Source organism: Hyalella azteca, unplaced genomic scaffold (genome assembly GCF_000764305.2).
Source record: "Hyalella azteca isolate HAZT.00-mixed unplaced genomic scaffold, Hazt_2.0.2 contig8859, whole genome shotgun sequence".
Taxonomy (NCBI): domain Eukaryota; kingdom Metazoa; phylum Arthropoda; class Malacostraca; order Amphipoda; family Hyalellidae; genus Hyalella; species Hyalella azteca.
The window spans coordinates 80969-99503 of NW_025938942.1; the positions used below are offsets into that span (position 1 = coordinate 80969).

General features: G+C 38.9%; 2 protein-coding genes across 4 annotated transcripts in view; one reads left to right on the forward strand and one right to left on the reverse strand.

Annotated features, from left to right (window-relative positions):
- LOC108664788 (nephrin) overlaps positions 1–11670 on the forward strand; it is a 65275-nt gene extending 53605 nt beyond the window's left edge. Inside the window, exons 11-20 of one of the 3 annotated variants that reach the window (XM_018151475.2) lie at positions 26–183; positions 977–1085; positions 2014–2204; positions 2487–2651; positions 2860–2973; positions 3170–3314; positions 4818–4997; positions 6720–6850; positions 7326–7521; positions 7867–11670. In XM_018151475.2, coding sequence (XP_018006964.1) covers positions 26–183; positions 977–1085; positions 2014–2204; positions 2487–2651; positions 2860–2973; positions 3170–3314; positions 4818–4997; positions 6720–6850; positions 7326–7521; positions 7867–8294 — 1817 coding nt within the window. In that variant the 3' untranslated portion in view covers positions 8295–11670. Of the gene's footprint in view, positions 1–25; positions 184–976; positions 1086–2013; positions 2205–2486; positions 2652–2859; positions 2974–3169; positions 3315–4817; positions 4998–5721; positions 5899–6719; positions 6851–7325; positions 7522–7866 lie in introns of all 3 variants that reach the window. The other 2 variants (XM_018151476.2, XM_047881805.1) reach the window with 2 other exon arrangements.
- LOC108664789 (perlucin-like) lies at positions 11559–16553 on the reverse strand. The gene is made up of 5 exons (XM_018151477.2): positions 16111–16553; positions 15506–15712; positions 14866–14940; positions 12625–12817; positions 11559–12147 (listed from the first exon to the last, which is right to left on the reverse strand). Exons 1-4 carry the CDS (start codon positions 16205–16207, stop codon positions 12648–12650), a joined length of 549 nt encoding a protein of 182 aa, XP_018006966.1. The 5' UTR covers positions 16208–16553; the 3' UTR covers positions 11559–12147; positions 12625–12647.
- Between the last annotated feature and the right edge of the window lie 1982 nt (positions 16554–18535).

Genomic DNA, 18535 nt, shown 5'->3' on the forward strand with positions numbered 1-18535 from the left:
TTGACTGCACTTGACTTGTTTACAGTCGCGCCAGTCATCCTGACTAAAGACGAGAAATTCACCGTCAACACCAACGACTCCGTCGAGCTCACGTGCCGCGCCACCGGCCTGCCTAAACCGACGTTCTCGTGGCACCGCGGCACCGAAGACATCTCTTCGAAAGCCACGCAGTACGATGATAGTGTGAGTTGAATATAAGTTATTTCTTTGAAAACCTCGCAATACGATGGTAGATTGAGTTTAAAATATTATATTTCTTTGAAAGCCATGCAATATGATGATATTGTGAGTTGAGAATAAGATATTTCTTTGAAAGCCATGCAATATGATGATATTGTGCATTGAGAATACGATATTTCTTCGAAAGCCATGCAATATGATGATATTGTGCATTGAGAATACGATATTTCTTCGAAAGCCATGCAATATGATGATATTGTGCAGTGAAAAGTCGACATTTCTCCGAAAGACACGCATCACAATGATATTTTGAGTTGAGAACTTGAGAGTAAGATATCTCTTCGAAATCCCCGCAATACGATGATAGGATGATTTGAGAATGTGCTGACAACGCAATCCTGAAAATAATTTACTTATTTTTTTCGCTCTGAATTTGGGTTTCCCAAAGGGCGACGGTCGCTATAGAGATTGTTTGGGATCTTTGATATCACGGCATGTACGGTATTTCTGATTATTTGAGTTTTTTCGGCACGCTCTGCATTATTGATGCAATTATGCGTCTGAATTAAAAAACCTGAATTCATTTCAGTCATTAAGAGTGGTAGGATTTATTCTTGAATCGTCCATCATTAATTAGCTTATCATTTTGAACTCATGTCACGATCAGTAGAGCTACTGTTAAGTATTGCTGTGTTGGTGGTAATGATTTTAGCGGCTTTCATTTCATCTGCTCCATAGCTCCTATTATAATGCAAAATTGTATACCAGCTAAAAGTATTGTTATTATTTCCCACAGTCTGTCCTGACGATCCAACGCGTATCAGCCTCCGACACCGGAAGGTTTTTGTGCAGAGCCAAAAACGAAGTCGGCAAAGACAGCGCCAACTTCACCGTCCTTGTTAATCGTGAGTCTGGCCCCCTCCTGCTGCTTTGTTAGTTGACCCGTGGTTTGTCTTGAATGTATTTTCTGTTCTTTAGAATATGTAGGAAGACGGATTCGTCTGTCGCTAGCATTATCGTGGTCATATTAATTGAAAATTGGGTGAATGAATCAGAGCGAAAATTCGACAAATAAGAACAAAGTTCATGCAGGATTTTGCAGGTCGAACAAAGAACTTGTAAAATTCCACTATCTTCAATATAATTGATCATTTCTATGAAAATTTAGCTGCTGAGGTTTTCGGAGATTCAACACTGTTCTCCTTTGTTATATTATTTTTTTATAGATACATGCTCACTCTATTACTCAATTATGATGAATGATTTTCACGCACTCGTGCATGGCCATTGAGGTGGGGTATTTTAATTTTACGTGAGTAAACTTGTAAAAGTGACAAGAATTACAGTCAATTGCAGCTCTTTACAAGAGAGCTCATCTTCTTAAGTTTGTCCTTCCTGTTAACGGGTTATTCTCCAAAATGCATAATCTTTGCGCTTTCGTCTTACTCCTTCTATAGCCGTATCATCTTATTTTCCTTCCACAAAATATTTTCACATTAGACTGTTTCACAAAATACCGTTTCGCAAAATACTGTTACACAAAAGACTGTTTCACATAAAAACTGTTTCACAAAAGACTGTTTCACAAAATGACTTTCACAAAATACTGTTTCACAAATGACTGTTGCACTAAAGACTGCTTCGTGTAATACTGCTCCACTTTATATTGATTCACATTAAACAGCTTAGCTTATCCCTCAATTCTGCTAAGACCTCCAGCAAGATAATGCTTTGACCTCAGACTTTTCGACGTTTGATCTCGCGGTCGTAATGTCGTCGAGCTGTGCATGTGTCAGCGTGAAGTCAACACGGGATGCCATTTGTTTTGTTTAGATAAACCAGTGATGGACAGCTCGGGTCTGTACGAGCGGGCGGGTGCAGAGCTGGGCGGCACTGGGACGCTGCGGTGCAGAGCGACAGGTTCGCCTTCTATTTCCTTCACGTGGTTCACCCGCGACAACACTCCCATCGAGGCGGCGCTATACTCCCGCTTCCAGAACAGATACAGCGTCTCTGACTCTGAGGTATTTAACATGTGTGCAATGTTGATGCTCATACTAGATTTGGCGTGATATATAGATATAATAATGTAATATAGTGATGTTAGCTTTGACGAGACCATGTTGGCCTGTCGTCGATTCTCCGATTCTCAAAGTAGCCAATTTAGACCAAGTTTTTTCACAAAACTTGATTCGTGTTTCAAACCACCGCATCGAAGCCTATTGGTAAAGTCACGTGATCGTCGTTAGCTTTTTTGGTGATGCCACTTGATCGTTGTAATAATTAACGATGCTATTGACGTGCAGTTGGTGGACGGTTTAGCGACGTACGAGAGCGTCCTCACAATCGCGAACGTCACCATCAAAGACCATGGCATCTTCCAATGCCAGGCGATGAACTCGCACGGCTACACCAACACCATCATCACCCTTGAGGGCACCACTGCTCCTGACGCGCCCTCAGATCTCAAGGTTGGCCTCTAGCCCTCATCCAAGCCGATGTATAACCTCAGTGTACGGTATATAAAGATTTGTTAACAATACTTTCATGCAATGCTTTAGAACCTTTTACTGGGTGCAACACCATTAATTGCAAGCTATGTTTCGTAAAATTTCATTTAAATTGGCGCTCCAATTTTAAGTTTTATTAGCATGAAATAATTACCCATATGTCTTGCAGGTTGTGAACACGACGCACGACAGCGTGTTGCTGCAGTGGGTGTCGGGCTACAACGGCGGACTACAACAGAGCTTTCGTATTCGCTACCGCAGTAAAGAGTCTGATTACTATCAGGTGCTTCCCCAGACTTGTGTTGCATGTATTACTTAACTTGATGCCCTGTATATACTACAGTAGACATACACCTTTCTTCAAATCAGATTGGCGCTACGTTCTTGACGTATTATTGTTCTGATGATGAGCAATGTAAATGACAACTTGAATGATTATAATATTTATTAGTATCTCAAGTAATGTTTTTATTTGTCAGTACGCGGATGTGTTTCCGGGTAACGCGACAGTGTTCTCGCTGACGCGGCTGGAGCGCGAGACGACGTATGTCTTGGCTGTCCAGGCCCGCAATTCAAAGGGCGAGTCTGCCTTCACCAGCGAGACTGTCCAGGCCACGACTAAAAGTGAGATTCTTATCTCCTAATAATATTTTGCTAGTTATTGCTAAGTAATTTGAGTGTAGGGTTGTACAGTAGAATTAAGTACAAAATTTATTTATTTCGACGAATGAGTGTGATGAAATACTAGCTATAATAGAACGCTTGCATATTCTAGTCCTGTTCGATTTATTTTTGGAAGTAAGTAGTTCGTGAAATCGCTGCTTGAATATTGATAGTCCGTCTTTTCCAAAATAATGGTTGGAAATGATGGATCTTAGATGTAGTCGAGTCTTAGTTTGTGTTTACGTCAGTATAAGTCGGGTGTTAGTAAAGCAGTCTAGGTATATATTATAATGGCTCCTTCTTTGCCTGGTTTTCAAGTAGTCTGGGGCTGGCTTTATTGGTTAATTTTTAGATACGCACAAGTGATACATTTTAGCTTTGACAGTATTTATTTCATGGCAGTCACACGAGTTAATCTTTCTGATCGTCATTCACGTCGGTGATACAATACTTAATTTTTTTCAGTGAGGAAGTCCTGTTTTTTCCTGAATTAATTACTATGCGACGTCCACTACTAAGCAGCCCGAAACTATTGAATTTGTTGCAAGGAATGTTCGACGACTATTGCATTAAAAATTTTAGCGCTAATTATATAATTTATTGGAACAATTTTTCGTAATATTAATCTCCTATGCAGGGTACTTTGTAGCACACGAGCACATTTATTACTAATCCCGCTCGCCATTCATGACAGCCTAATTGAATGTATTCTTAAAACCTTCAACAGCTCATTATAAGTGCTGCTGAAGTTCGTAGAAGGCAAAAGTCCACCTCATTATTCGGATATTGCACCCCTGCAAATTTTATTGCGAAAATAAAGGCGTAAAATGACGTGGTACAATAGATGCCTTTACCGATGTCCCTGACTTTTATTCCCGCAGCTGATAATTAATTAATCGCAGGAATTGCATCCTGTTTATTTGTGATTGCACAATATTTACCTCAATATGAGTAACCATGTTTCAATATTAAAATGTCAGCATGTCATATTGTGACATAATTCATGACGTATTTCAAATTAATGTATGAATTCTAGATCGAATCCGTCACGTTATACGGGTATGATGGAAAATGGGCGTCTGCGATGCCGTATTATTCTTATATTTACTCGTCCCAGTCGTGTAAATCGTTGCAAGATTTTGTATCTATTCTTATCTAGAATTGTGAGTTCATTCAATCATTGAAAATAGCTCTAAAAATGCTTTTGTGACCGAGTAGAAGATCGCTAAATAATATGAACAAGACGTGTTCTTTACTGGAAAACGTTGGCATACATCTTTCTAATTTAGAATTACCATCCAAATTTTTTACTTCTGATAGTTGTGTAGTTTTTTTGATCAGTTGTGTAACTTCATGTTGAATACTGTTTTTTGGGTTACAGGTTTTATTATTTTTATATTCATATTGTTAGAGTAAATTTTATGTGGGATCTTTGGTTTCTGTTCACGCTAATGAATTTAACAGGCTCGGTGCTGGGCTCTGAGGTGGACGTGTCAGATGATGTCACAAAAGAGTCGTCCGTGGCCAGCCTGTTAGCCATCATCATTACATTAGTTGGAGCTGTTTTGCTTATTCTTAATTTAGCGCTCGTCATCTGTTACTTCAAACGCCGTTCGTCTAAGAGACTCTCGACTTCTACAAAAGGTGCCCCGTTGTCGGCGTGATGCATCAACACTTCGCTTACGCGACTTGCGTACAAATATGCAAAATAATCCAGCCTGTTTTGCTTGCATGCTAGCGTCAGTTTCTTCCCCTAACTTGAGTGTGCCCTGAACCTTTTATTGCTTAGCTATTATATTTTGTTGCAGCTGTGCATGCTTTTATCGTTTTTATAAATGTGAACGTGAATTTTGTGTCACAATCTGCGCTCAACACGATTCATTTTTTGTTTGCAAACTTCCCGTGCAAAACAAATAAATCATCCAGCTCAGGAAAATAAAAATGAGTATGTAGTTTGTTGTGCATTAAATTACATCTTCATCTAACAACAGTTAAAGATCTTTGATTACTTTTTGAGTTCGTCTAAAAGTTCTCAACTTGAACGGATATCGCCTTGTGCTTTGTTGATTTACGGCTTGTTGGAACATTCGCCGATTCGTAAATCTATGTTTAGTCTCTGTGCGAGACATGATATTCTGCTTGAATAATCTCCGAATTCTAGTTTTATGAGTTGAGACTTGAGATTATTGTAACCGAGTTAGCATGCGACATTCTCCACGTGCAGCACGAGTCGTTTTTGTATACCGAATGATTTAATGTGCATCTTTTCTTTTATCATCAATTGTCTGGCCGGCCAAGAGAAAAAAACAACAGCTTCATTCATTAAGACATTAATGGACCAGCATGATCAATTTGCCACCCACGGCAGGTTGGGCTGCCCTGGACGAGGTCGAGTTGGCCATCTCTCGCGTGCTGGAGGAAAAATCTTCTTACCCAAAAGTTGTTACTTTGGCCGTATCGTCGGCAGCTTGTCTGCTGATCGTTATCAATGTGGTTCTGATTGCTTGTGTTCTTTGGAAGCGACGCCGTCAGAATACCAGCAACGGTAAGACCGGCTTCATGACTTTCGGCGATCTGTTAATTGGTTAAAGGAGCCTTTGGGACTTCGGTTATCTACTCCAGCCTTTGGGACTTCGGTTGTCAACTCCTGCCTTTAATTGGGACTTCGGTTGTCAACTCCTGCCTTTGGGACTTCGGATGTCAACTCCAGTTGAAAATTTTTTAAATTTCTGTGATTCAATTATTTGCAGTGATGTCCTCAAAAAGTAGGCTATTATGTATGGTTACTTTTCAACTATATAATGTTTGAATGTCTATGCATTAATCATTACCCAGTTTGACAGAGAAATTTATTCCATTTTCCGTTGTATGCAAATTTTGTAGATTACTCCTCATTAGAAATTTTTTTGTAAACCTCTTCTTGCATGCGCTCACGATCATTACGTAATTATAAATCATTTTACTCGTGCAAGCATGTTAACCGCACGCTTCTCTGTGGATGTTTGTTGAATGATCTAATTAGTTAAGGCTTGTGAGGCATCTTTCTAACAACTGATCACGTTTCATTCAACGTTGTACTTCTCGGCATTAACATTTTTGCTTTAGTGATCTGTTAGAGTTACTGATAATCGATTTTCATCATTGCAAATAGCCATAATATATGTATTAAAATGCTCTTGACAGCTACATATAATTATATAATTTTGAAACTAAGTTGTTGAAAGATTATATATGAAGAATAAATATTGTTTCGTGTTGATTATTTTTCATACGGTTCAACTTTTGTTCTGGCGTCATAAATTAACGTATTGATTTCTTTGTCACAAGATTATTTCTACCGCTGACCTTTTCCCTGCGTTTGGTCAGGTTCGATCGACAAAGGCTCGAACAAGAGCAACGCCCTGGAGATGTACGCCCCGAGCTCGTACAACGGCACCGTCAACGCCGAGACGCTCTCCTCTATTTCTGAAAAATCTCGCACGAGCACAGGCCATGAGGTGATTATTTCAATTAAATCGCTTTGGTTACCTTTGCCTTCCCATTCTCTGATTGTATTTTCCTTCTACTTGCATAAAAAGATTTTACAAAATGATATTTTACATTGAAGTTATCTAATTTTGACGCTTTCATACAATTGACCCGAGAGCTGCTCTTCGTTTTCGAGTGTAGAGGAACCGTTTTTATTGAGCCGATGTCGTCCGTGTGATAAAACACCACGCGCATAAATGAAAATTTTTTATGATAAAGATGTATTTTTCTATACCATCATGTTAACTATTTTTAGGATTTTCTTTAACAAGCATGATGGGTATTTTTGTATAGAATCTCAAACCACCATAGTCATTAAAAATTATTCAAATTAGATTTTTTTTGCTGTCATTAAGATTTTAGCCAAATAACTTCAAATTTGAAAGTGTTTGATGTCTGTTATTCATTGATAAAATTTCATTTCAACACGTGTTCCGTCATCAGGACGACTCTGTATTTGACGTGAGCGACGTGCGCCCCACGGCGTCCCCGAAGTACCTCATCGACCGCCTAGAGCCTCCTGTGCAGTACGCCTCGCAGGGACCCTTGCAGTTCACCAACACCGACGCCCCACTGCACCCCGCCTCTATGACCCAGCCTCACAGGAACCAATATGACCTCGACTCGCCTTATAATATGGGTGAGGGCCGGGTGTTTCTTATATTTTATCGTATAGAAATAAGTGCTGCGCATAAATTTACTAGGACTTGTATTTATTATATTACTACTAGGACTTTATTATTTATACTAGGACTTGTATTATATTATATTATATGTCATTCGCTAGTGATGACGATACGCCTAGATTTCATAAAAATGCTTAGGACGAAAGAACAAATTCATGAATTTGTGCAAGTTTATAATGAAGCTCCAAATCTCCTGGTTATTATGGATTAGCTTAGCTGAACGCCTGGTGTTCTGATAGAAATTGTTGATGTGCAATATTTACGTCTATTTACCATACATAATTCTCTCATTTATCCAGATTTGCACAACCAAGGCCTCAGTACGCTGGACAGGCGCGGTAACCTCTCATCTCTACCGCACGCACAATCTCCTCTTCAATCAAGTTACATGAACCAATTTTATTCCCCCGACAACCTATCAATGAACCGCCACAACAACAGCCTCACTCGCCAGGGCTACCACGCCTCTGAGAACCCGTACCCTCGCACGCAGGCCCCGAAGTTACAGTTCCCCAAGGACTACATCCGCAACGGATCAGCCATGAACTCGTCACTGTCACCTCCCCGCGGCGGGGGTCTAGGATACGCACCTGCGAGTCCTGATCGTATGAGCCCCCCAGCTCTGCCGCCCCCCAGAACACGAGGGCATCCCATGCTCACCACCTTCGCGGGTGACCACATCGCCTCCTCTACTCTGCCCATGGAGCAGCGCGGTCATCTCGTCTAAACTCAGACGTGGAGTGTACATTTTCTTTGCTATTTTAATGGTGCTAATTTGTTGTATTATTACATGTGTACTTGGGGCACCAAAAGTTATGACAATCGCTTCTCAAGATATGGTGTTTGTGTGAAGATGCAACTGAAATCTCAGTTATTTTGAGACTTGTGACGAACTTCTCATACAATAAAATCATAATAACCGAACATTGGCTTCCTGTTAGCCTCGAGGTGGAAGTTGGCAATGATGCAATAATTGCCTGAGTGATGGAGTGTGATAAGAATAGTACTAATGTTGAATTATAACTTCGAACGACGCCTTCATGTGTTAAAGTGGGCGAAAAATATTGGCAGTGAAATTCATACGAACTGAGCGTATACTTGATGAATTCAACTGTAGCGATCAAGAAAGTCGTGTCCGCGAGTGCCTGTTATCATAATTTTTTATGTCGTTGTCTTTTTCTGGTGTTTGAAGTTTTGTCTTTTAGCTTTGATCGGGACATTCTTTAAGAATTACTAGTTGTTGTTGTTAAGTCTTACTATGATCTCTCATTATTAGTGTATTGTGCATCGTATTAACGCCTCTTTAGTTCCTTACATTTACGGTGAATTGCTTCTTGTAAATATTGTTGAATAATTCTTGTTTGAATCAAATGCTACTTGGTTGCCAGATGGGATCACTATCGGTCCAGTCAACATAAACCTATTGATGTTATTAAAAGCGCAATCATTGATGAGGTGCGGCGTATAGCAGTCACGCCACATGAATCTAAGCTGCAATATACAATTTAAGCGTAAACCTTAGGTATAATTACTGAGTCTGAATTTTTCTGAGCGGGAGGAATGTTTGGGTTTCTCTTAGAAAAATTGCTGTTTAATTTCAAAAGGGTTATTATTCCATAGCGGCTCCGCATCTCCTACACGCGCCTCCAAATAATTTTAATTTTTATCCTTTCTTACTCTGATTCCCTGAGTGAAGATCAATGGTTTATTCCTTCCTTTTAATCATTTTTAGGTTTATCGTGTGGGATAAATTACACACGGGTCGATTCCCATCTCTTTCCTGCAAATATTAGTAATGCAATTAATTATAAAATTCTTTCGCACTTAATTTTTTTGATATAATTTCTCAGATTGAATGTAATTTGTGAATATGCAATGATTTATTTTCGTAACTATTTACCGGGTATTTGATGTAGGTACGGTAAGTGATGTCGACACAATGGCCGAGTAATTAAGTGCACACTGATTGGAGCAGTGAGTTGCGGGTACGAGTCCCAGCAAGCTGTAAAAACTAGCAGCTAGCCAGACTTTAAGAAATCTTTGGCCAGACTGTCGACATTCGTTGAACATTCATCGCATAACTTCCAAAATGTAGTGAATAGAATTTTCGCTTGAGCAAATAAGTAGAGATTACTGGAAAACATGATCAAGGCTTGGCTGTGATTGAGTATAGCTTTGTAGTCTTTCTACCAACCTGTACTAGAGCAGTCACTTTGCTATCCGTGTTCTAGCAAATAAAATAGCTTATCGATTTAAAGGGATTAATTCATTTTAGAATTTAAAACATACATTTCTTAATAATGCCAAATAGATTTTAAATCATATCAATGGATTTTCCATTACGCTATAAACTTTCCGCCTTCCGTACTTTTACTAAAAAGCGGTGTTTACTCGATTGCAGAGGTGACATTTTCACAAATAAAAACCTACAATTTTTATTATTGTTGTAAATTTTGTTCCAAATTGAACACCTCATCGATGCTGATTAATGTGCTGATGCTCTGTATATCAAAAATTCAGTCCGGTGTAGTAATTTGTTACTATAATTGTCGTAAGTCTCTATTTTTACCTAAGATGGGTCGTAATTACTTCTGCATTGATTATTATTGTGAATGAAATAAGTTTTTCTATAGGACTCAATGCATCTCAAACCTGTACGAATGTCGAATCCACATTTTTCTCGATCGCGCTATTTGTTTAAATTTTTCAAGAGTGTTTTTAAGCCCAGTATAGAGCCTACATTGGTTTTGACTGTCGTTCTTTATAAACTCGTGATTCTTTGTACATAATTTTGATCTAGGATAATGGACGGTGCAACTCACCGCATAACCAAATAGCTATACATTTACGACATTTAAAACTATTATTATAAATATCATCTTCAACTCGTCTGTAAAATAATTCGCCTTTTTGATCGTACATTATTACCACTACGAGTGGGAAACTGCTCAGTATTTTTGCCTTGAATAGAGTCAAGCATCGATAGCTCTTTTATTAAAGTTATGGCCAATTCTGTGTACCTCTTTAGAGTTAATGTCGCCTCAGCACTAGCTGTTTAACATGTATGCCTGTGAATCATTGATCTATTTGTCGGTCCACAGTTCAGTATCTACGTTTCATGTTCGTGCCGTTGCCCCTTTGTGCTCTCTTCATATTTACGGAAGCTTTTTACTCCTACATAGTTGCATTACCTCATGAAATGCGTCGGGTTATTACAAAGTCAAGGTTTTAGTTATATGCAGCGAGCTTCTTCCAAGTCTGCACGATCAGCTTAAGTAATGTGCCAATTCTTTATAGTTTCGCAGTATTTACATCGCAAACGCGACTGTTTTTTATGGCTTCGCTCTACTACTGAAGACTACAAATTTGTTTTGTTTTCGACTCGAAAAACTCAATTGTGATTACTTTAAATGATAACAAATTTAATCCTCGTCACAATGGTATCGTGAGAAATTTTCGAATTTGCTGTTCTTAGCACCTAAACAACCACTACAGCTAACGTCAATTAAATCTTAGAAATTTAAGGAAATTCTTGAAATGTTACGCGCTGTCAATTTCAACTAAAACTGCCTTACATTTGACCAATGCTCAAAATAGGTCGCTGGTTTGAAAATTAGTTCCTAATATGATGGTTTTTGAATATGCACGCATCCACCTTATGTCTATGTTAATTTCTTACGCCGTGTGAAGAGAATTGAATGAGATGCTTTGCAGTAACAGATTTGTCATGAGTTTTATACAGGCCTGGTTAGCTAGATAATTACTCTTAGTTATTATGTTCGTGATGTACATTCGCCAGGCGTGTGCTCATTAAAATATCGTCGTTGCCCAGCAATCAAAGAAGATGCGTTTGTCCATCTCGGTGAATCTTGCGTTGCCAAACTGTTTATTAGTTATGTAAGGAAAGAGTCTAGCGGATCATGAATTATAATCAGTAAATGTTGTTTGCAAAGGTCGTGTCGTGATCATACGCGATCGCTGATAATCTTCTCGCTTACTTTCTTTCGATTGTTTTGTAAACCATGGAAATTGTTCATGAATATTTTTTTTAACAGTTTACAATTTATTTCTTCATAAGTGTGCAGCAATAAATCTACCTTCGACTCTCTTTTTATATTTAAACATCCGGATTTTAGTATAAATAAATTATGTCATTATTCAGACACAAGTAACACGTCAAAAACATCAACTACAATATTATGCTGCATAAATTAAATATGCCTAAACGTCTCTCGTAAACACCTGATAACAAACATGCTTAACCTGATAACAAACATGCTTAACTCACGATGAGAGATGACTATATTCAAAGTTTAACGCATAAATTTTCTTAATTGTAATAAACATTATTGTCTATGCAGCATTTAATATTTGTTAATCAAGCATTTTCACATTGAATTACCGCATGTGATCATTGCGCTGAGATGATCATATAACAGCAATGATATTATTTTATCACAGGGGTGATAATTCGCAGTATCACTACTATTACCTCTCAATGACAAAGAATATGACTTGTTGATCAGTTCAAAATGCTATAAATATTCGGAATAAATATCATTTAGAATTACAAACTAATTCTAATATGCTTACCCCTCAGGGGGGACTTCTGACGTGTGTCTGTGCTCGTCAGAAGTCCTATGGGATTTCGCGTTCCTAGGGGGATTGTTCCTGAGCGCCCCACCGCGGAGCTCGCGGTGTCTGACTGTAGGTCTCAGTTGTGGGGTTAAGTTATTATGTAGGTAGGATTCCTTATATTCCCCTTCTCTGTCTCTCTCGTGCGGGCGGCCGACGTCCCGTGTAAGCGACCTTTTGTTCGAGTGTCTTCGTTTCTGTTGCTTTTCACCTGTCCCTCCTTGTCACTTCGTCTCTTTGAGATGCTAACGCTGCTTCTTTCGAGCCAGCTTCAGCGGGCTGGACATCCGAGACCTTCCGCCCCTTGTGGGTGATGAATAATTGAGACCTTCCACCTCTATGGTGATGTTCATCTTGACTTTCGGTGCGAGATAGCTAAATAGCTGAAGCGCTAGTAAACATTTGGCCACTAAACTAACTAACTAATATGCTTATTCATAAATCTTTACCATGGAGTGACCTCATTGACGTTATATTCGCATAGAAAGTGCATATCAAAGAGGCAATGGAAGTCCGCCCATTGATAACTCAGGTGTCCCCCCACGAGGTACATGCAGTGCTGGTCCCCTCCACTGGGCTGTGATGGTCCCCACCCGGAGTACTGCACCAGCTGCCCTGCACGCCAACATACGTTATCTCTGGATGTCGTTACGAAGCTACGAGGTGTTGTTACGAAATTGGCCGTAACGAGAATCCTACAGTACCGGAAATGGCTATACGACCACCCAGTTTTTTCCGAATATTTTTTCTTGCACAAGAAATTAAGGGATTATAATTATACGAGGGTAAACTACGTTTAAAAATGGTTCCAACGATATGCGAAAAAAAAAATTTTCTCAAAATAATTGAGAAGAAATTAGGAAAATTAGTAAAACCTAGGTGAAAATGGTTATAAGGCCAGGATATGTTTTTCTCCATTTTGGTATCTTTCTGTAACATTTTCACTTTAAAAAGTACAGCAATATGAAGAATATATTGATTTTCGTCATTTAGGGCCTTTCTGGTGTACTTCTGGTGTAGTTCAGTGCCCTCACTTATATTTTTTCGAAGTAAAAAATATGCCAAATTGTACAAGACTCACGGAGGCCGAGAAGACGCAGTTTTCGGCTTTGTGAAATGCAGTAGAAGCCAACGGGACATCGAAATGGGAATAAAACGCTCAAAACCCATTGCACAATCATTTTTTTGCAAATCCGGGCGGCTACGGGTGAAAAAAGCACTCAGGACCAACCCCAAAATTAACCGACAGGGATCTTAGGAGACTGTTTTCTGAGGCTTCTAAAACTTGCGCTACCTCTACTTCTATATTGGCCACTGGAGTTGATGTGACAGCACGACGCATCCGTTAGACATTGGATGACTCGAAGAAATTCAAATACATGACGAGGAAAAAAATGCCCCTGTGCTCCAAAAAAGCATATTATCATCCGACAAAAATTTGCTGAAAAATATTTGCTTATTGGTAAGGGATGGCAGATGATTACCTTCAGTGATGAAAAAAGTTCAATCTTTATGATCCAGATGGATGGCAATGCTATTGGCAACACTGGACCGTGAGCCTGAGTTTTTTTTTTTTTTTTTTCAAGCGGCAATCTGGTGTTGGTTCGGTCATGGTTTTTAGGGCGTTTAGCTGAGAGGGAAAATAAACTCTAGCTATTATACATGGGAGACAAGATTCCGAGCCTTACATAACTTCTCCCTTTTGCCGATGAGAAACATGAGGGAACATATGTTTTCCAGCAAGACAATGCTTCGATTCACACCTCAAGATCAGCAAACATGTGGTTCCTAGAGCAGAATATTACTCTGTTGCCGTGGCCGGCGCTTAGTCCTGACCTCAACCCCATTGAAAACTTATGGGGCATCATGGCGAGGGATGTTTACCAAAATGAGCGCCAGTTTCAATCTGTGAGTGACCTGAGCACGGCTATCCTTCGTTCTTGGGATAAAAATTTTCAAAAGTCACTGGATTATATGGTAAATAGCGTGGGGAGAAGATGCATTGAGGTAGTTATGGCGAAAGGAGGTGAGATTGCCTATTAAAATGAGTGTATGTGATCTACAAACGGAAAAACATATCTTGGTCTTATAACCATTTCCACCTAGGTTTTTCTAATTTTCATAATTTCTTCTCATATATTTTGAGAAAATTATTTTTTTCGCATAGCGTTGGAACCGTTTTTAAACGTAGTTTAACGTCGTATAATTAGAATCCCATAATTTTTTGTGCAAGAAAAAATATTTGGAGAAAACTGGGTGGTCGTATAGCCATTTCCGGCACTGTAGATGCCTTTGTGAAATACCAATATGTCGTTACGAAATTCCGAGATGCTATTACGAAATCTCGTGACGAATATAAACTTTATTTTAAAATATTGACTATATAGATGCAAGACTAAATTAATAATTGATTTCCTAGTTGATTTATTAATAATTAATAATAACAAACAACTATTAAAGATAAATTTCTTCTCAATATTACTGATATGATTTACTTTTTAGCATCATTAGCAAAATTTATGAAGAATCAGGAAATAATGAAAGCCATGGCTGAATTTTTTAGGTTGAAATACGCTGATATAAATGGTGAAAAACGTGAAATGTGTTCATCTGTGGGGAACACGGCACTGAGTGCGACACATCGGCTGGCGTTGCTGCCTCACCTGTGGGGAACCACGTCCACTGGCCGTCGTGCCCGTTGTCGGACCCGCCCACCCAAATCCCCGTCTCGTGACCTCCTGTGGACACTCGACCGTTACGGTCAAATGTTCGCAAATAATGCACATCACAGCTTTACACGTATCAATCAAACGGGCATTCATTGACAAAATCACTGTTAAGTACTAAATGCCAGACATCGCTTCAAAGCGTGCATGTACTATTTATAATAATGGGATTTGCACGAACCTTCACGTTAAGCATCACAAAAACGGGAAATTCATGCTGTATGAATATATTTAATCTGATAAGTGGTTAGACGGTTCCGTTCAATGGGACATCAATAAGTACTTCTGTCAATGGCAGCTGTGTCGCCAGTCGTTAGATCCTGAACTTAACTCGCTTTTCATCAATAAAATTTGTAGGGTTCGATTACCACATAATAACCACGAAGCTGGTTGGATCTTGCTAGAATTTTCGGTTTAGCTTTGCTTACAAATAAATTGTTCATATTTAAGGTTGGCGCCTGTATGATGTGGCATAGACGGTAGATAAGATCCGATCCATTCGTTCAAGAAATTGATTCTTACAAGCCCTGCCAGCGTTCCAAAAAATTATATTAGTAACTTCATAAAAATCACCTACCAGAGGCTCTTAGGAATTGTTTGATGAAGAAATTCTCTCTGGATGTTTCTATGGTGGCCAAAGACACGCTGCTGCCGAAGCTGTGGCAAAACTCTAAGGCCCGGAACCAATTCAGAGGGAAACGCCCGAAGAAATAGCAGCGGCCACCCGCCTCCTCAAACGCCATCGGACACTTGGTGTGAAGACCCCAGATGGTCACGGCCCGGCCTGTACAAGGAAGTTATTCAACATTGATAAACTTTTAGTATATATAATATTAATTGTTTATTGTAGCACAAAGAATTAAACATAATTTATTAGATTGAGGAGGCTCCTATTTTGCCATTTAAAAAAGAGAAGTCGCGTGGACATGTTCACTTGGGCAAAAGTTGTTTTAAGGAGAAAAGAATTAAATGATATATCTCTACTTATCTCATCCTTCTAATTCAAAATAGCAAAAAGGAGAATCATAATTAAAATATTTTCGTTTAACAGCCAAAATTTAATTTCTATACGCAATCCAAATAAAAAGGGGACAATATTAAACCGGGATGGACAGTGATATCTGATGACAGGTGAGCGATTTAAAAAAATTCTGTGATATTTAAGAAAACTAATCAACTTACCGGTTTTCTGCGTATCATTGTTCGTGGACGTTTCATTGGAGGCCAAACAGAGCACGCGACTAATGAGAAGGACTCCAATAAGCCGAGCTCTCACCATGGCGTCTGATTGCTTCCGGAAATCTGATCCAATTACTTTAAAGTTCAATTTTAAATTGGGATCATTTGGTCATGATGCACGGCTCAGTGTAGTGACTAATATTTATAATAAAAACTGCAAAGTTACTCGTTGATCTACATGACATCAAAATACTATGTGAAAACTACACTGAATCAATCATTCAGAGCAAATTTCAGCGAAAAACATCGATGAGAATGATGCAAGCAAATTGTTTATATGGTTTTTACAAAGGCCCATTAAGATTTACGCTAAAATTTAACAAGTGCGTTTCCATTCATGAAGAAAATTTCACTGCAGGTATTTATATATAAATAAGTTAGACACAAGGAAATATTTTTATATACAATTTAATAGATTATTTTCACTCGCCAAATATTCTCTCACGATTCTGTTTAATTCTTCGTAGGATGCACGACGTTGATAATAATCTTCACTAGAAGTCTAAATATTCTGACCCAGAAGCGAAGGAATCGTTTCTACCATTCTTTGTTTAGAACATTTGAAGTCACGACACTGTAGCCAATTAAGGGAATTCAGTCGCGAGCAGCTCGAGATGAGGCCTTTGATGTGATCGACGCACAAATGCCGCGCTAGAAGTGTCTGTGACGAGGCTGCTATACGAGGTTACTGGAGCACGGGGAGCTTAGCGACGCCTACCCAACCCCTGTTTGTGGCGTAAAATCAGCAACGGTTCGCTAAAATATAATTAATGATGTGTTAGATAAACCTCGTGCAAGATCGTTGAAAATTTAATACAGACCAGTTGCACCAGGTAATATCGAACACTTGTCCAGTGTCCATGACGTAGAGTCAGCAATGATTCGCATGACGAATGTGAAATACCATTATAATTTTTTAATAAACTTGCTACGAGATAATCAAAAATAAATTATAGACTAGTTGCATAAAATGCTTTTCGACTAATGTTGAAATGATCAACATAATTATCGTACGATTTATGTCACTATTTGATTATATTTTCATGTGACCTGAGACCCTAGTAAGTTGATCAACTCAATTAATGTCTAAATTAATCTCGCCATAAGTCATGAACGTAAAGAGATTTACTTCGGCTCAAGTGAAAAATAAAATTAATCATAATGCATCTCGAAGAAATGCAGTCAATTTAACTTGTTCAAAACGATTCTACCAACAAACGGTGCAGAATGTAGAAAAAATGTGTCGGAAAATTTGTACATGCACAATTTGTGGAAAATTCAATTAAAACCAAACCAAATTTACCATTCTCTCTTTTTCTTCCTGAAGTATTTAATACCGGCCCATGGGAAGGTTTTTTCAGCGATATCCTCTCGCAGCTGGCGGTTATGTCATCTGATTTATAATATGTCCATTGGTGAAACGATTTCCGTTGATAATTCATGAAAATTCCACGTAAAAAATTATTTCAGTACATGCAAAGTTCACAATCCATCTAAAACTTTAGAAGAAAAATTATGAAATGGAAAAGAAATGAATTCAAATTCATGAAGGGCCAAACGAGATAATAAAAGTTCATTGAAGTTCGCTCTGGCTTTACAGGAGAAGTCAAACCGAAAAAGGAGAAGTAAAAACGTTCACGTCATTCATTTGCAAGGACTGTTTAAGGCAGTGAAGTAGCGAGGACTGGCAACGGTAGCTTCAGATCCGCTGGGCTCACAGTGAGGTGTGCTTCTGGGGCCTTAACTTGTTGCTCTATCATTTTGTGATCCGAGCGAGGTAAAAAAAAAGGAAGTTCAATACAGGTAAGTTTACTGCTAGATTAAAATACAACGCAAAAATGTTTGCAAATCATTTCAACCATCGTGAATTCACATTAAGATTTGTATTCATATTCTTCTAAGAAAACAATTCATTTTAGCGGCGAGACGTGGATCGAGATCCGGCTCATGTGTGAGCGGGAAAACGAAAGCAGTGAAAATGACTCCGACACCAACGTGTGCGCGACACGCAACGAACCGAGAGTCAGGGGAAGGTTGCGGTCGAGCGTCTGGCAGACGGGATGAGCAAACTTGCACACTGAAACTGAAACCATTTTTATGGTCTTCGTTCAACAGTCGGGTGATTTCAAAGGACCTGGAAGCGTGAATACTAATGAGTCCCTCACTGTCATCGCGGTTAGTGTCCCCCTTATTTTGAACAGTTGGTTGAAATAACTTGTTTCAGAGGAAAGCGCGAAATTTTTTAAAAAAAAATATATAAACAAAGTAGACTCCTTGCACATCACAGTAGTCATAAGTGATTTGTATAGCAGACTATAATTTGGCCAGCATTTAGTATCGCGAATTCAGTAGTATTTAGAGCACGTTG

Coding starts and splice junctions, on each gene's coding strand:
- LOC108664789 (XM_018151477.2), bottom strand. CDS start 16,207: ATGGTGAGAGCTCGGCTTATTGGAGTCCTTCTCATTAGTCGCGTGCTC. Junction 15,713..16,110: donor CAATGATACGCAGAAAACCG/GTAAGTTGATTA, acceptor TTCCTTGTACAG/GCCGGGCCGTGACCATCTGG. Junction 12,818..14,865: donor GTGGACGTGGTTCCCCACAG/GTGAGGCAGCAA, acceptor GTTGGCGTGCAG/GGCAGCTGGTGCAGTACTCC.